At 65.5% G+C, this 18,101-nt stretch overlaps 1 protein-coding gene across 1 annotated transcript; it reads right to left on the bottom strand.

The window, feature by feature from the left end:
* Positions 1-98: 98 nt before the first annotated feature.
* On the bottom strand, positions 99-18,101 carry ADGRA2 (adhesion G protein-coupled receptor A2; the record flags this gene model as incomplete). Its single annotated transcript, XM_041424738.1, has 19 exons — positions 99-2,930; positions 3,184-3,273; positions 3,384-3,529; positions 3,625-3,748; positions 4,174-4,301; positions 4,438-4,646; positions 4,896-5,097; positions 5,164-5,379; positions 5,499-5,660; positions 5,791-5,940; positions 6,026-6,227; positions 6,723-6,887; positions 7,104-7,317; positions 7,385-7,548; positions 7,641-7,712; positions 7,855-7,926; positions 8,031-8,102; positions 10,805-10,876; positions 17,893-18,101. Coding segments are annotated over 19 exons (3,870 nt in total), but the record flags the coding sequence as incomplete, so codon positions are not given.

The raw sequence follows: 18,101 nt of genomic DNA, 5'->3' as shown, positions 1-18,101 counted from the left end.
TTCTCATTCTTCAGCAAAATGACTTTGTGAGGGTGAAAAAACTGCAGGCCAGGCTGCATTTGAGCATGAAGTCTGAGAGGAAATCACAGTAGATCTTGGCAGATTGGCATATCTTTAATATATTAAACAAAACATATCTGCTAGAAACATTCTATTCATATAAAAATGCAAAAAGACCCCTTTAAAGACATTTCTTTGGCATATTTCCCTCCCCTCCCCCCGGATATTGCAGGAAGCTCTGTTGATATGTCATTCGCTTGTAAACAGACAAAGTGTAATTAAGAATACAAAGCTTTTTCTCTAATACTGTCACAATGCAGCAAGCAATAGAACCATGGGGCATCAGCCAGGCTGGGGGGGCTGCAGGAGCTGCAGTAAGGGTTTAAACTGTGTTAAATACCAGGGACAATGAAATATTTCAACATTTAACTGGGCAGAGAAGCCGAGGCAGGCAGGAGTGGCAGGTTAAGCCCAGGGGTGCCCCAGCCCCGTGGGGTGAGTGGTTCCCAGGTAAGACCAGTCCCCACTAAGTGCTTTTTCCTCCCCTGGCTCGTGGCCCTGCCAGCCCCACGACCCCTCGGAGGTAGCTACGTTATCAAACTCATTTGCAGACAGGGGAAAGTGAGGCAGGGGAGGCTGGAAAGGGCAGGGGAGGCTCTCACCTTCCTCCTCTGCTTAGCTGCAGCCTCTCTGCAGCCTGGCTGTTTTACCTGTGTGCTGGGAAAAAGGGGAAATTTGTTTTTTAATGGGAACAATAAGTGCTTATCCAGGTTCCAGCCCTTTGACAGTCCAAGGAAGGTCTCTAATTCCTTGGCATCATTCTCTTGCATTCTCAGGAACAGTCCCTGCTCCCCAGAACGGTCTCTGCCTTCTTAAGAGCAAACCTAGGTATTTTCTGAGCTTGAAGCCTGGATTAAGGACACAGAGCTGCTCTGGGCCTCTCTCACATCTTGGTTCTTTGGTGCTTTGGCACAGAGGGTCAGTCCTGGCAGCAGCAAGGTCTGCCAGCCCACCCCAGTGCATGGCTTGAGCCTCTGAGGGCCTGGGAGCATTTTGTGGCTGTGAATTTAGTGTCTGGAGCCTTTTCTGGCCCTTATTTTAGTGTCTGGCGTTAAAGCAGTGCAGACAATCACCTCACCTTGGAGCTGAGGCTCCTCTTACCTTGTGCTTGGCTTTGCAATATGGCTTTGGCACCGCGCAGCCCCCGGGGCTGGCACAGCTGGGAACGTTCCAGAGGGAGCAGCTGCCCTCCAGAAGCAGCGTGCTCAGGCTGGGGCTGCGGTGCCTGGACGTGAAGGGCACTTGGAGTGATCCCTCGGCGGGAATATTGCAGTCGTGGCACGGCGGGCCCCGGCCCGGGGCCGGGAGGGGGCCCTCGTGTCACCTACGGCTCTGTCTATACATATATACATTCAATAATATAGCTTTGAAAAATAGACGTTTCCTCTGTAGAATATAAAATAGCATTTAGGATCAATCTCAAGTGACATGCAGGAGTGATTAAAGCACGGCTGCGATTCCGGCACCGCGGCGGGAAGCTCCGAGCCTCCTCGGGGAGATGGGTGGGCCCGGGATCGTGCTGTGCCCGGGGGGACCGGAGCCCCCGGCTGTGCCGCCCATCCCTGCTAGTGCACCGGGTGATGCCGCAGCGCTGCCCCCGCCGTGCCCCGAGCGGCTCCGGCCGCGGCTCCCGCAGGAAAACGCTGCTGCCGTCGGTCCTTCGCCACCTTCACACGGTGGTTTCGCTCTTCCAGAGGCCGGTCTTCATGCCGGCCACGCTGTCGGCGCTGGCCAGGTTGATGTCGTACTTGCTGCCCTTGAGGCCGCCGTTGTGGCTGCCCACGTTCAGGGGGTACGAGCGCCGCTTCGCCTCCCTCTCGGCGCCGCCGCCCGGCCGCAGGTTGTCCCGGCTGCCGCTCCTCCGGCGAGCCTCGGCGAAGTCGGGCCCCCTCCGCCCGCCGTCGCTGCCCTCCGAGGGGCTGGGGACCGCGTCCCCGTCCTGCGGCACCCGCGGCCCCGCGCGGCCGCCGCTGCCCGGGCTGGTCCTGCCGCTGGGGTAGCTCTCGGAGTGGCTGTTGTGGAGGCTGCCGCTCTCGCTCGACGGGTGCTCCGAGGGGCCCCGCAGCATTTTCAAGCGGTGGTGCTTCCCGTCCCGGCACGGCTTAGTTCTGCCCCGGTGGCTCCTGCGGCCGTGGAGGTTGCTGGTGTGCCTGACGGGCTTCCCGTCGGCAGCGTCCGGCTCCGGGCAGGGCGCCGGGCGCGATTCCGCCTGGCTCTGGGCTACCTGCAGGTTGGTGAGCTTGCAACGGCCCCCGGCAGAGCCGGCGCTGCTGGGCGAGGAGGAGGAGGAGGCGCCGGAGCGAGCGGCCTCTGGCTCGCAGCCGATGAAGACCTGCGAGCCGTCCTCCGGCCCCAGCCCGGGGTGCACGTAGGCCTGCATGGGCAGCGCGTTCCGGTACGACGGGCAGCAGGAGAACCAGGAGCTGAGCACGTCCCGGCGCCGCAGGCAGTGATGGATGAAGATGAAGAGCCCCAGCGCCACGGCGGTGACGCCGTAGAGGCAGCTGAAGACGATGCTCAGGTACCAGCGCTGGGACACGGCCATGGCGCCGAACGTCCACAGGGCCACGTACAGGGCGTGGGTGGCCACCAGCGCCCAGAACTGCACCCGCAGAGAGTAGACACCGTCCCCCTCGGGGCAGGGCGGCCCCGAGTTCAGCGTCACCGAGATGGAGCCGGAGTCTGTCAGGAGGTCACCGGCGGCCCCCAGCCGCGGCGGGGGCTCCAGCGGCTCCGGGATGTCTTTCTGGTGCGATGGTCGGCACTGGAGGCTGAGCCCGGCACAGAGGAAATAAATCCAGGTGACGAGCAGGATGAAAGCCACGGGGACGTAGAAGGCGCCCAGGCTGGGCCGCCACACCAGCCAGCAGCTGTGCGGGAGGAGAGGGGCTCTGAGGGGCCGTGGCTTGGAGCTGCTCGGCACCCCTGCCCTGATGGCAGGGCTCTGTGGAGCTGTGCCGGCTGCCTGGATGATTTTTTCCCCCAGTATATGGATAACTCTCAGGAAAAAACTCACTGACCTTTTCCCGAACTTCTCCAGATTCCCAGTGCCACCATTTCCCTGCCCCAGCAGAGGGAGGCCACCCGCGTGGGAGGGAGGAAAGGTGGAGCAGGGACACTTACTAGGGATTGTTGTCGTGGTAGTTTTGGATGTTGACAGCTGCTGTGATCCCACAGATGATGAGGGGGATCCCACCGGCGATCAGGTAGAACCTGCGGGGAGGGGAAGTGTCACGGCATGGGCTCGTCCAGAGCAGCAAGCCCTGCCCCAGCCCCTGGAGGTGCCCCCGCGGGGCCGGGGCAGGGGGAAGGGGGGCCCATACCGCAGCATGGGTCTGGGGGCTGCCTGGGACGTGTCCCTGTCCGCCTGCTGTGGCGCCTTCCAGGTCAGCTCCTTGTAGAGCACTCGGGCTTTCACCGCCATCCAGAGCAGCGTGGAGAGGGACGAGTAGTGCAAGATGATGCCGACCTGCGGGAGGAGGCGGCGGTTGGGGAGGGGACGCTGCAGCCCCCCGGTGCCCGGCCCGCAGCACCCCGCGGGGCTGGGCGCTGCCCGGTACCCACGGCCTGGCACACGGCCCGGTAGCCGGTGAGGGTGATGCCTCCTGCGAAGACGGCGGCCGTCATGGCGATGTGGAAGCACAGGTTAAGCAGCATGTGCCAGCCCTTCCGCGGGATGAGGATGGTGCTGCAAGAGCAAGAGCACAGCGGGCACCTGTGAGCTCCTGCCCGGCCCCGAGAGAGACACAAATCCTGCACCTGGGAGAGGCACCAACAGCCCGTCCCTGGCCACGGAGCGTGCCTGGAGGAGATATACAGGTTCCTGCACAAAGGAACGTGCCCAGGCACGTCCTGGGCAAAGGACCAGGACCCAGGGCCACTCGCCGGGCAGCACATTCCCTGAGAATGAGCTTCCTCACTCTCCTGAGAACCCCTGTCCTAAAGGGCCATGTCACTGCACGGCCATGCCCGTTCATCTTCTCCTGGCTGTTGGCACTGGGGGAGCTGCTCCTGCTGCCCACAGAGACACCCAGCCCAGCTCAGCCCAGCCCAGCTCAGCCCAGCCCAGCCCAGCCCCCAGAGCAGCAACATAAGCACTGGACACTCCCTCACCCGTGGTGGACGATGTAGGTGATGATGGTGGTGAAGAGGCAGAGCAGCAGCACGGCCGTGCAGGTGTACATGGCCGGGTGCAGCACCTCCACAGCGCCTTGCGCCTCGCTGGGGAACCCACTGAGCTCCTGCACAGCACAGCACTGACCGTCAGACCCCACAGCAGCAGCAGCCCTGTGCCCCTGACCCCCCCACCACCCTCCTGCTGCCCCCCACGCTCCCTGCCCTGGCAACGCTCCCGCCCTGCTGCTCGCCCACACCTACCATGAGCACGGCCACGTTGCTGAGGTGCCGGCAGTGCAGGGAGGTGACGTTGGGCTCGCGGGAGGCCAGCTGGCACCCCTCGGCACTCCAGCCCCCCATGCCCCCCAGCACCTCGAAGTTCCAGTACGCAGCCACGGGGTCCGTGCCCTCCCCGGGGTGTCGCAGGGACACAGCCACCGGCTCTGACAGGTTCCCCACTCCGCAGCCATCTGCAGCCACAGAAAATCCAGTCAGCAGGACAAGTGACACCTCTCCACCTGCGTCCCCAGAGGGGCTGGGCACAGGGGACATCCCACAGGCACATTGCCACCTCCCCATGAGGACCCTGGGGGCGGCTCTGCACTGCAGGAGCACCACCACAATGCCCCAGGGAGCCCCACGGGGCACCCCAAGCTGCCCTTACAATGCCCCAGGGAGCCCCACCGGGCACCCCAAGCACCCCGCCATGCTGCCCTTACAGGTCCCGGCGTAGATCACTGGCGTGGCCACGCTGCGGCGCTTGCCATCGTCGGCCAGGCGGGAGGAGTTCCCGGTGCTGCAGAAGAGTTTCCCGTTGCGGAAGACCAGCAGCTGGAGCTTGCAGTCAGCCCCCGGCGGGGCCGGGCCGGGGCTGGCGAACAGGCTGGGCGGCAGCTGGATGGAGGCCAGGGCGATGCTGTTCTGCGGGTGCAGGTCAGTGGTGAGCGGGAGCAGACCCCAGCCCCCCGACCCCCGGCGGTGCCGTACCTTGATGTGGAAGCTGGTCAGGGAGATGTTGGGGCGCCCCGTGGTGCAGCGGAGCCTGAGCTGCTGGTCTGGGGTGGGCTCAGCCCCCCGCTCGGCCTGGGGGGGCCGTCCTGGGGGGGTCCCAGTGCCATCCCACCGCTGGAACGCCACACAGCTCAGCCCCACGTAGCTCTCGGGCTTCACCACGTACGCCTCGAAGGCGATGTTGCGAGAGTTCTGCCAGCACCACGGAGGGATCATCAGCCCTGGCACGGGCACAGACCCCCCATGGCATGGCCAGAGACTCCACCCAGCCCACCTCCCCAAACCCAGCCCCAGCCCGGGCTCTGCCTCACCACTGCCATGTGCTGGGAGTTGCTGCCCAGCGTGTGGGCCGCGATCCTCTCCAGGGAGCGCACGATGCTGCTGCAGGCCTTCTCCTCCTTCTGGGACATCCACAGGATGTGGTCGTCCACCAGCATGATGTTGCTGGCCATCTCCACGATCACGTCTGTCAGCTGGGGACAGCAAGCAACTCTGCAAAGAGCTACCGCCGTCCCCCGAGGAAACACCCCAATTCATGCTTTTCTGCCCCAAAAACACCAGGCTGCACTGGGGCAGGCAGGGGACACCTGCAGTGCTCATTACCTGCTTGATCTGGTCCACGTAGCCAATAAACTTCTCTATCATCTGGGCCACGTAGAGGACATCAACCATGTCTGAGAAGTTGGCTGCCTCGGCCGTGTAGACGCGGAGCTGGTGAGCCAGGGTCAGGGCATTGGAGGCATTGATGGGCATCTGCAGGGCGGCACGGCCACGGCGGGGCCACGGTCACCAGCTGGGTTCCCTCCGGCCCAGCCGAGCCCCCGGGCCCCCCACTCACCAGCACGAAGGTGTAGAGCACGCGGGTGATGTCGTTGGTGTAGAGGCAGTGCGAGTAGTCGCCGTCCTCCCAGCGCCCGCTGCGGTCACAGCGCCGCCACGCCTGCTTCTCGCCCGCCGAGCCCACGCCCGCCGGCCCCGCGGCGAACGGGTGCTGCAGGCAGGGCTGGAAGGCCGTGATCCCCGCCAGGGTGCGGGGCCACCTGCGGGCAAAAACACACGGTGACCCCGGGGCTCCCCCCGTGCGGCCCCTGCGCAGCTCCGCCCCGGGCACCGCAGCCCCCTCTGCGAGCCGCTGCCACCCTGGGCTCTGGGGAGGCTGGCGTGGTGCTCCCCCAAAACCCCCCACCCTCTCCAGCCCCGGATCCCGCTCGGCTCCGGCAGCGCGGGGGGAAGCAGCGGGCAGCGGGGGGCACCGCTAATTTAAGCCACATTGACTGTGCCAGTAATTTATATTCCGTAAGGGCCCCGCCGGGGTTACGGCGGGCGCCCGGAGCCTTTCGTCTCGTGCCAGAGAAATTCCAACACCTCCGCTGCTGGAGCCAGGCTGCGCCGCCGGCACGGGAAGCCCTTCAAAAGCCGTGCCGTTAATCGCTACCAGACGCGCGGTCACCTGCGGCGAGCAGAGGCCCCCGCACGCACCGCTCGCTCCCCGTGTGTCCCCCCTGCCGCGGCACCTGCGCCGCCGCCGGCCCCACCTGAAGTCCCCGCGGTTGTTGGTGACCCGCTCGGCAGGGCAGTAGGACGCTGAGGTCTCCAGCACCACGATCTCCACCTTCTTGCTGACGTTGCCCTGGGAGGTGGAGACGGCGCATTCCCACTCGCCGTTGGCGGAGACGTGGATGTTGGAGAGGATGAGCTCGCTGCGGGCACAGGAGAGGGGCTGGCACGGCGGGGCTCCCTCACAGCGATCCCCCAAGCTTGGGGACAGGGGGACGCAGGCCATGAAGCACCAAAGCTGCCCACACTCGGCACTCGGTACTCACAAACCTGTGAGTCCTGTGGCCACGAGTGGTCGTCCCCATCCCTATCTCTGTCCCCATCTCCATCCCAATTCCACCCCCATTCCCATCCCGGACCTGGTGATGAAGGTGCAGTCATGGATGAGACTCTCCTCCACGATGACGCCCGTCTGCTCATCCTCCCGCACGGGCTCGCGGTTGTGGAACCAGCGGATCTGGGTGCTGTTATCCAGGTACGTGGCCGTACACTGGAAGGGCAGCCGGTCTCCCTGGAAAACCACCTGGCGCAGCGACGGGATGAGGTGGTGGGTGTGCAGCTCCGGGGCTCCCGCTGCGGGGGACACAGGTGAGCCCGCGCCGCCGCCGCCGCCGCCGCCCCCGCCCCGGCCCCGGCTCACCGCAGCGGAGCTGCCCGTCCCGCGCCCCTCGCAGGGCCACGCCGCGGAGCTGCCGGGGGAAGGAGCACGCCGTCCGCTCCGAGATCTGCGCCGGCCGCTCGCGGGCCCAGCGCAGCACCCAGCGCAGGTTGCAGTCGCACGTCAGGTACTCGGTGGCAAAGTCCCTGCAAGGGATGGTGTCACCGCAGGGCTGGGGCACTGAGACCCTCGGCAGAACCCCCCCCCCAGGTGCTGAAATCCCAGGGCACCAACTCACACAACTTTCAGGGAGGGGAGCTCGTCAAAAACACCGGGCGGGAGGCTGGAGAAGATGTTTCCGGACATGTTCCTGCGGGACAGGAGAGAAAGATGGCATGGAGGGGGCCAGGGAGCTGCTGGGAGAGGCGACACCTCCGGGGCCCCTCGCTGTGCCGCACACCCCCTTGCTCTCGGGAGACAGGGGACAGGGCTGTCCCCAGGGAGCCACTTACAGTCGGAGGAGGCTGGGGAGGCCCTGGAAGACGCTGGCGCTCAGGCAGCCGATGCGGTTGTTGGAGAGGTCCCTGCGAGGTGAGTGGAGGGGCCATCAGGGCTGCGGATGCCCCATTGTCCCCACTGTTGTCCCCAGGGCCAGCCCCGGGGGTCCAAGGGCTGCACTGGCACTTACAGCCGCTTCAGCTCGGGGAGGCCGAGGAAGGCGCCTGGCTGGACCGTGCTGATCAGATTGTTCTTCAGGTCCCTGTGGGGAGACAGACCCAGCTCTGGGGGTGCGCTGAGGGGAGCCCCATCTCCAGGAGACACAGCACCGGGGGCACCAGCACACCGCTCTGCCCCCATCCCCTCCAGGAGCCCCCCAGGCGCTGCCCACCCCCTGTGGGGGCCTCAAGAGCAGCTTTCCATCCCATTTCTCTCGTTATGTCTCCGAGGGATGCAGGGAAGGAGCAGCCCCTGGGCACACCCCGGGTGCCCTGCGGAGCATTGGTGTCCCCAGAGCCTGGCACTGGCTGCTGGCACCGGCCCCGCATTGCTTCCGGAGCAGCCGTGTCCCGGCGGCTTATCTCCAGTGTGCGGGATAAGAGCACGGCCCCGGACAGCTCGTTTGAGCAATTAGCTTGATTGCAGGCGCACATCTAAGCAGGGGCTCGCCTGGCACACACTCTGCAGGAGCACTGGTGGCACCGGCAGCTCTGGCCAGCCCCTGGGACCCGCGGCAACTTCTGCTGAGCCCCGGCGCTGTCCGGGAGAGGAAATGGGATCCATACGGATCCGTGTTTATTTATAGCAGTCTCCGCGGAGCTCCTCGCTGGGTCTCCCGCTGCTCTGGGGACAGCCCGTGAGCCACAGCCCCGCTGGAGGGCCACAAACCAGCGGCCGGGATGGGGAGCGGTGCAGCCCCTCCAGCAGAGCCGGGATGTGAGGGGGGGGTCCCGCCGGGGGACACGAGAGGGGCCCCTCGGCTCATCCCGGCCCTCTCGGCTGCTGCGGGAGCCCTGCCCAGCACGGCTGCCGCTGCTGACGGACAGACGCCCGTCCTGGCAGCTGCCAGGGCAGGCAGGTGCGCGGGCAGGTGTGCACAGGTGAGCGCTGGTGCTGAAGGAACAGCTCCGCTCACCTGCACCGCCACCTGCACCTACAGGAGTCCCCTTGCCACAAACACCCCGCGAACCCCCGTCCTGCGAGCCCCCCGGCTCGTGCCCAGCGCCACCACCGCTGCCAGCCCCCCGCCCAGCCGGGCTTCCCAGGGACTGCCACCCCCAGAGCACCCCCAGCACACCCTGCCGGCCTAAACGCATCCCCAGTGACAAACCTGCGGCCCTGGCTCAGGTCTGGGGGGTCTGCAGGGACCACCAGGCGGGGGTGGGACCGTGCTGGGCCCCAGGGGTTTGCAGCCAGCCTGGCGCTCGGCCAGGGGCGGCCTTCCTCCCTCAGGCACTTCCTCCCGCGGGCCGGGGCCGGGGCTGCTGCTGCTGATTTCCGATAAGGCTCCTCTTTTCCCTGCTCTGCGCGTTTGCCTTTGCATTTCCTGCGGTCCCGAGCCCCCTCCTCCCGCAGGCAGGGGCACGAGAGCCAGCAGTGGCTCAGTGCCACGCGTGCACGGCGACACCCCAGCACCACCCGTGCATGGGGACCCCAATCACCTCGAGGGCACAGAGACCCCACTGCAGCAAACCCCAAGCCCACAACTCCCTGTGCACCCACCGCAGCCCGGAACAGACAGACGGATGGACGGACAGAGTCCATCCTTGTCCCTGCTGTCACCCACCGAGCCCCCTCGCATCCCCCCAGGGCCGTTCCCAAGCGGGGCTCTGCTAATGAGCCGCCGCCGCATACCGTCCCCGCTCAGACTCATTAATCTCATTACGCCGCTACAAATCACTGCAGATGCCAAGCCGGGGGGAGGTGGCCCGTGGGGGCACCCCTGACACCCAGGAATGGGTTCTCCCCGCTCTGCTGGGACCCCAAAGCACCCCGGGTGGGTGCCAGGGTGGGCGGGGACCCTGCCAGCCCCAGGCTGGGAGGCGAGGGGCCCCGCAGCCCCCACGGTGTCCCCGCCGTGCCAGCACGGGCTCTCCACGGGGCACGTCTGCGCCACGGCCCCGAAGCGACCCGATGAAAACAATTATGGCTCCTGTCGAGGGCAATGAGGCGCGATGGGGCCGGCAGGGCTGGGGGAGCGCTGCCCACCCGCCCCAGGCCCCCCTGAGCCCGTGCTGAGCAGGAGGTGACCCGGGCCAGCTGCTCTGCCAGGACATGGAGAGCTTTAGGGGAACCCCGGGCTCACGGGGGCTGCAGAGCCCTGCTCCTCCCCTGGTGTCCCCCCCGGATGCTCCTCCCCTGGTGTCCCCCCCGGATGCTCCTCCCCTGGTGTCCCCCCGGCCGCTCCTCCCCGTGTCCCACCATCCCTGCCGCTCACGCGGGTCAATGCCCGGAGCAGGAGGTGACCCCACACCCTGAGCCCTGCTGAGGAGAGCTCTGCTACGTGGGATGGGACCCCAAAACCGGTCCCGTGGGGGTTTCCAGAGCGCAGGAATGCGTGAGACCCTCGCGGGGCCGCGGCGGGGAACAAAACACCCTCAGTGCCGGTCCCCGCGCCTGCATACCTACAGATCAAACCCATATGGGGGCCATAAATCTCCCCTTCTCGCTGCGCCCTCCATAGAGATGCCTTTCATGGAGAGATAAGAAAGTTGACTTTGTTCGGGGGGACAATGTCTCTTTTCATACCGGCTCTCACGGAGGGGCCCCCCCGGCGCCTCCCGCCCCACTGCAGCTCCCGGGGTCCCCGCGATGCCCGGGGGTGCCAGTGGCAAATCCTGCGCTGCAGTGCCGCTCCTGCTGCTGCACATCAGGGGCAGAACGCGAGTGATGGCGCTACCACCCACCGTGGAAGCCCAGCCTGCCCTCCGCTGCCCTCCGCCCTCCTGCCCGAGCCCCACTCACAGCTTCTCCAGAGCCCGCAGCCCGAAGAAGGAGCCGTTCTCCAGCACCGTGATCTTGTTGTTGCTCAGCAGCCTGCGGGAAGAGCAGAGGGAGAGGGGCAGCCCCGTTACCTCACTGCCACAGCCCCCCAGCCGTGCCCTGGTGGCCCAGGAGCGAGGACAGGCAGACCCCCACGGCCCCGGCTGTGCCACCGCTGTGGTGGCCACGGAGGTGTCCCCGCCAGGCACAGGTGGGAACAGGGAATGCAATGGCCACGTGGGGATGCAGGAGCCATGCAGGATGCTCTAGGGATGCAGGAGCCGTGTTGGGATGCTCTGCGTGGTCCTCATGCCATGGACCACACGGACTGACTGCCAATGGACCCCCGTGCTGGCTCTTGGGGCATCTCCTTGGTGCCAGGAGGTCACCCCCACCCCACACCAAGGGGGCACCCCAAGGACCTGCAGCTGCAAGGGGCCCCCCAGCTCCTGATGGTCATTGTGGCTGTCCCAGGAGCCTACCAGCAGTGAGATTTTACCCCCAAAAAACCAGCTTTGCTGACCAAAGAGCCCTTTGCAGGGTGACGGGAATGGACAGAGGCCACCAGCACCCGGCGATTCAGCCAGGAACTCATTAAAGCTCGTTAGCCCAATTAGCGGAGCCAGACCCGGTCCTCGGGGACCAGCGCTGCCTCCCCGGAACTCCCGTGCGGGCAGCGGCGACGCCAGCGCCGGCAAAGCCACCCAGAGACGGAGCGGGGGCAGGCGGCAGCCGGGCCGGGAGGGCATCCTGGAGGCCTGGCCGGGGGAGCCGCTGAAAAAAGGGCTCATTGAGGGCCGGGCCGGGGCTGTTTACACACGGCGGGCCCGGCTGAATGGCCGCTGTGTGCTGCCGCCCGGCCCCTCCGGACGCGCTGCCCCCGGAGCCGCCGCCGCGCTCGGTCGGGGCAGGAGCGGGAGCGGCGCTGCAGCCCCCGCAGCCTGGTGGGAGGGAAGGGCCGGGGTCTGGCAGCGCAGCCCCCGCATCCTGTGCTAATGAGGAGCCGCCACCGGGCACCGGCGGGTCCGCGGGGCCCTGGACCCGGCCGGCGGGGAGCGGAAACGTCCGGCGGCCCCGGCAGCTGCAAATTGCTTCCACACGCCTGTGGCCGGAGCTGCCACGGCCAGGGCCGTGCCTGGCCCTCTCCTCCCCGCCGGGACCACTCTTTGCCGGGGCTCGGCTCGTTCCAGCTCAGCCCAGGACCTTTCCCAGGCCAGGGCGCAGCTTCCAAGGATGGTTCCATCGCTGCTGGCGCAGCCCCGGCAGCCCCAGTTCCCCGCCACGGCATCGGTGGGGGCTGTTGCTCAAGGCTGAGCCGTCCCAGAGGTTTTCATTCCAGCGGGAGGAGATTTCACAACCGAAGGCACAGGCTGTGCCGGGGATGCAGCCGCGGCCGTGGTGGCAGCACCGGAGCCCCAGACCCGCAGCCCTCGGCCGAGCCCCGGCGGGGCTCGCTCGGACCCCCGGGGAGACTCACTCAGACCCCGGGGAGGATCGCTCGGACCCCCGGGGAGACTCACTCAGACCCCGGGGAGGATCGCTCGGACCCCCGGGGAGACTCACTCAGACCCCGGGGAGGATCGCTCGGACCCCCGGGATCATCTGCCCCTCTGCCATAACACCACAGCTCCCGCCTTAAAAGATCTCCAGCAGGATTAGCTGCACCTGGGATCTGCAGCCCTACCCGGGGCCACCCCGGCAGGGGGACAAAGCCACCCCCGGAGCCCCTCCAGAAAAAGGCTGGGACCCCCACACGGCTCAGGGCACTCTGAGCTGCAGGTGCTGCCCAGGTCCGTCCCTTCTCAAGGAGCAAAGATCCTTGACTAAAAGGAGGGCTTGGCACAAAAAGGCTGTGCTGGCAGTGACTGTTTGCCCCAAACTTGCCCCCCAGTAAAAATTTCCTGGGTAGGGATGCTGGCTCTTTTCTTCCCTGTCCCACAGAAGCCATCTGGGTCGCACTCCCCAGTTACAACCCACATCCTCCAACACGGGTTTGTTTTGTTTTCTCTAGTTTCATGGAGATTATGTTCCAAATTGTTTTCTGTTTGGTTTTTTTAGGGGCTTTTTTTTTTTTTCCCCAGGAAGTTCTCATCAGGCTCCACAGCACTTTCCATTCCCACATGTCCACAGGCAGCAGAGCTGTGTGTGGGTCCTTGGCACCGTCCCCTTACAGGATATTAACTGAGAACCCCCAAAATCCAATGGGGTCACTGTGCCCACGAGGCCACCCCGACCCAGCCCAGGGGGGCACGGGCCAGCAGCCCCACAGCTGGAGGCCCAGCTGTGGGGACAGACCCAGAGACCCCCACTGCGTTTCAAACCCTGGGAGCTGCCCCGGGAGGAGGGATCCGCTGGGGGAAGGGGCTGCAGGGCTCTGAGCCAACCGGGCTCACCGAGGCCGAGTGCTGTGAGACCCAGGCAGGGCTGGCAGTGGTTTCCCACACGCCCACCGAGGTCTGGGGGTGCAGAGGGGACACGGTGCCCTCCCCTCCCACCCATCTACAGGCTCGGCAGGCCACGCAAACAGAGCCGTGGCCTTTGGAGCTGTTGCTCATCTCCCGGCTCAGGCTGGGACCCCTCAGCTCAGCAGGAGCAGCCCCCAGCCAGTCCTGGAGGGAGGGCTGGGGATGCCTCTCATCCCCAGGCCACGCTGCCCGAGAGGTTCCGTGCACTCCAGAACCCTCCCTTCTCCTTCGGGAACGGCTCCTTCACCCTGCCCGGTGCCCGGGGACCCTCCGGCCACGCCGGCGGGGGCGGGCGGGGGGCTCCTGCCGGGGACAGCCCCGCCACGGGGACAATAATCGGCTAATTGAGCGGCGGCTGGAAAAGTCCCTCTGGACAATGCGGGGATTAAGGGCTGGAGCACGGAGTCAAACGGAAACGATGGGGGATGCGTGGTGGGGATGGCGGGGGGAGCCCCAAGGAGCATCCTCCCATCGCGGGGATCCAGGCCTGGAAGGGGTGCAGCATCCGAGCTCCAACCCCCCCGCGCCAGGGCTGTGGGGGCTTGGAGCCCGCGAGGCTGCCGGCAGAGAGATACAGATCCCTTCTTCTTCTTCTTCTTCTTCTCTTTTTTTCATCCCAAAAAGAGGAGCCAAAAGTGAAAAAAACAAGATTGTTTTTTCAAGCGTGCTGGAATCCACTTGGATAAATAACAGCTCCAGAAACTGGGCTGCTGAAACAATAAACTTCCTCTGGACCCAACCAAAAAAGGACGCGGGGAGACGGTGGCTCCCCAGCCGGGCAGGGAAGGCAGCGGCGTTCCTGGGGGGCCGCGCTGGGGGCGGGGACCGGCCCGGCTCCGCTCTCCAAGCGCAGTAATTCAAAGCATATGGGAGCAGATACGGCACAGGCTGCGCCCCGAGCACGGCTCGCTGCTCCGCACGGGGATTTCGGGAAGGGAAGAGAGGGGCCCCGGGGCCGCTGAGAGCTGCGGAAGGCTCTGGCGGTGAGAAAAGCTCTGGGGGCAGTGGGATCATAACGGGGGCACGCAGCGACCCTCAACATCCCGGGGGGAACCCCCATTCCGGGAAGGACCCCACAGCTCCCAGAAGGAACCTTGCATCCCAGAGGGGACCCCACATCTTCCTAGCCAGTGGGGTTGGAGAACCCCAGCCCTAGGGGAGCCCCCCGTCCCTGCTTTGTTTGGGTGCTCGGGGGCTCTTCCCCTCCCTGTGCCGGGCCCGGGCGTTTCCTCCAGCCTCACGTCACGCCGGGCTATTTCGGATGGTGAAAATTATTGTTCCAAGCCTCGGCTTTTGTTAGCACAGGAAAAATAAGCCCCGGAGAGAGGGCGAAGCCTCCCGAGCCAGCCTGGGCTGGATGCTCTGGGCAGCACCACGACCTGCAGCCCCTGGAAAACCCAAACCTGATGGAGCTGCAGCCCAATAAACAACAAATAAAAAGCTGAAGAAGGCTTGAGAAAGAAACCATCTGCAGGGCCCAGGATAGAGCAGCCTTGGAGCAGGGAGTTCAAGTAGAACTGGAAATTGGTCATAAGTCAAAGCCCTCTATTCCCTGCAGACAATCTGTAATTTCAGTGCAATCAAGCTGTGCACATAAATGAGGCCTGTGCTGGGATTCCACATCTGGAAGAGGTTTGGGCTCCCGCCCGTGTGACAGCAGGGCTGGCCCAGCCTCTGCAGCTCTCGTTAGGGATGTGGTGCTTTTTCCATGGGGCGATTAGCACAGGGTCAGCTGGGGGGGATTAAAGGCTCGTTAATCCCTGTCTGCAGCACCCCAGCACCTCACAGCCACGCTGGAGGGATGGCCCAGAGGTGCCAAATCCCCCGGTCCTAGCTGGAGCAGGATGTGGGGCTGGGGCCGGCCCTGCCAGCACAGCCAGGTGACCCCTCTGGGGCCACGAGTCAGAGCAGGGTGACAGCCCAAAGCGCCGAGGCTGGCACCTCTCCTGCAGGGAGCTGGGCACAGGAATGACCTGGGCATAAACTGGGGTGGTGCTGGGGAGCACACACCGAGAAACCTCGATGTGTGAGCATCACCCCCTCCTCAGACCCACAGCCTTCCCTGGAGATCCCTGCGAGGGCAGAGGAGCCACAGCTCTGCTCAGCAGCCACTCCCCATCAGCTGGGACACTGGGGCTGTGCCGAGCCCAGCAGTGGCTGCAGGGCAGGTTCCTGGGGCCACAGGCATCCCCCAGCCCTTGTCCTTGGTCCCCCTGCCCATCCAGGGTGTGTTTCTCAGGCGTGGGGGGTAAATGTGCAGCAGCTGCAGCGCAGGATTCCTCAGCACAGCCTGATAATTAAAGATAAATAAAGCAAGAGTGTGGGAAAAGCCAAACGGGAGGCGGGACCAGGGACCCACAGGGTGACAGACCTCCTGCAGCCACCGAAGCCTCTCTGGCCACCCTCCTGTCCCCAGCCTGGGCAGCTGGAGCTGGGCTGGGCCAGCGTCCCTCCCGCCTGGCGGCTGCTGGGAAGAGCCTCCCCCGAGCTGAGCACTCCTGACTCCGGGCTGGACCGGATGAGCGCTGGAACACGGCTCTGCTTTGAAGTGTCACTGCCCCAAACACATTTCCTGCAGCAGGGGCAACAGCAGTGCAGAGCACCATGGGGACACAGGGGACCTGAGAACTATGGGGACAGAGGGGACCTGAGCACCCCGGGGACAGAGGAGACCTGAGCACCCCAGGGCACACACAGGACCTGGCACCCTGGGGCACTGGGGTGTAGGAGCCCTGCTCACACCCAGCTCACCCGCAGAATTCAAGATTTGGCTGTCCCCAGCAGGATGTCCCCAAGGCACGTGCAGCCCTTGCCACATGCCTGGGCCCCTCCACTCCCTGCCCGCACCCCAGTGGCTCCAGGAGACGCTCCCAAAGTCGGAGCCTCTGGTTTTGATTGTTCCATCTGGAAAGGGTTTGGAATAAATCATGTTTACTGCACGAGAGCAGAGCCAGGGTCACCGCATATTTGTAGGTTTCTGCCTACGCCTGTAGGTTTCATGTCACGTTTTAGTGGGATCGTGTAATGCCCTAATGCTTCTGCACGGTCATCCTGGCCCCTCCAAGGAGCCCTCAGCACAGGCAGCACAACCCCTGCCTGCTGGGAACAGCTGGGCAGGCACTGGAGCAGGCCTGGGGTGTGGGATGGGATGCTTTCCCCAAACACAAACTGACAAAGGACTGAACGTCTCCATGAGTGTTTGCGAGGGCCTGACACAAGGAAGGGCCCTAAGAGGAAAGGCATGAAGAGCAAAGCTCACAAGTGTGATGGAAAGCCCAGCTGTCACCTGCCTGAGGCCCCCCAGTGTCCCCCACCGAGGGAAGCCCAAGACACCCAGCAGTGCTGCTGTTCTGGGACAATTTATGCTTTTAGTGTGGCTGTTGCACTGAGCCCCTGCTCATGGCACCATCCCGTGGCACCCGTGCCTTCACAGCCACACTGCAGTGGGGACAGTGGTGCCAGCAGGGTCACCTTCACTGCCACCATCACCCCAAAGCAGCAAGCAGCACCCGAGAAACCAGAGCAATGGCAACACGGCCCATGGGCTCAGGACAAGGCAGCCCCCAGACCCAACCCCTGCAGCGTCCCCCCACCCCAGCCAGGAGGGCGAGGTGGGAGCCGTGACCCCGGGGCAGGCAGCACAGCCACCCTGACGGGACAACGCTCCCCCAGCTGCAGAGCTGCCAGCCCAGCCTCCAATCCAGATTTTAATTCAAACATCTCCTCCGGAGTTATAAATAAACCCTGCAGCGAGCAGCACACGGCTGCCAGCTCCAGCCGAACCCCCAACCCCCGGCACGGGGGCCGCGAGGAAGAGGAGCCTTTAGGGATCAAGCAGCAGCGTTAGAACCTCTGCACAAACCCCAAACCCATTAACCGCTCCTGATGGCCTCTCAGTAAATATTTCCAGGGACAGCAGTCACTTTCAAACAAAAACATGTTCCCCAGCACGCAGAAATGCTGTGGAGGGAAGCAGAAGGGGCTCGTTTCCTGCATTTCCAGCTCACGTCCACACCAGCCCCGCTCTGCCGCCACGCCGTGGGGACAGCGGGGTCCCCCCGGCAGCCCAGAGCCGCGACACCCCTTGAACGCGATTTAAACCACGCTACGCAGCACCGAGCGACGCTTTCGCGGCTGCAGAGCCGCTTACTGAGAGGAAAAAGTACCGAGAGGAAAAAGCAACTTCACTGCGCTCCGGCCCCCGCGGGGCTGCACGCCCAGCCCCGGTTCCCGAGTCCCCGCAGCATCTGCCCGGCACGGGGCCATGCGGGGGCTCCCCGCCGACACCGAGAGAGCTCAGCGCGACCCACGCGTGGGCTCGGGTCCCGCTCAGGGTGCCCCGGGGCAGCGGGCGTGGGGCGGCAGCGCGGCCGGGGCAATGCCGGGCCGGGGCGAGGTGCCCGGGGGAGATGCTGGGGGCAGGGAGGGATGCGCGGGGGAGATGCCGGGGGGCCGGGGCAATGCCGGGCCGGGGCGAGGTGCCCGGGGGAGATGCCGGGGGCAGGGAGGGATGCCCGGGGGAGATGCCAGGGGCAGGGAGGGATGCTCGGGGGAGATGCCAGGGGCAGAGGGGATGCTCGGGACGCTGCCGCTCGCGGTACTCACAGCGTGACGGTGCCCTCGGGCAGCAGGCGCGGCTCGGGCGGCGTCGGGAGCCCCCCGCCGCTGCAGACCACCCTCCGCCGGGGCGCGCCGGGGCCGCCGCCCGCCTTGGCCCGCTCGGCCGCGCACTTGCAGCCCAGGCTGAGCGCGGGGCAGCTCCGCGCACCGGCCCCGGGGCCGCTCAGCGCCGCCGCCAGCAGCACCAGCGCCGC

The sequence above is a fragment of the Onychostruthus taczanowskii genome, unplaced genomic scaffold (assembly GCF_017590055.1).
Source record: "Onychostruthus taczanowskii isolate IOZ18803 unplaced genomic scaffold, ASM1759005v1 scaffold84, whole genome shotgun sequence".
Taxonomy (NCBI): domain Eukaryota; kingdom Metazoa; phylum Chordata; class Aves; order Passeriformes; family Passeridae; genus Onychostruthus; species Onychostruthus taczanowskii.
Note: the sequence above shows the minus strand (reverse complement) of the source record. Positions and strands in the feature narration are given on the sequence as shown.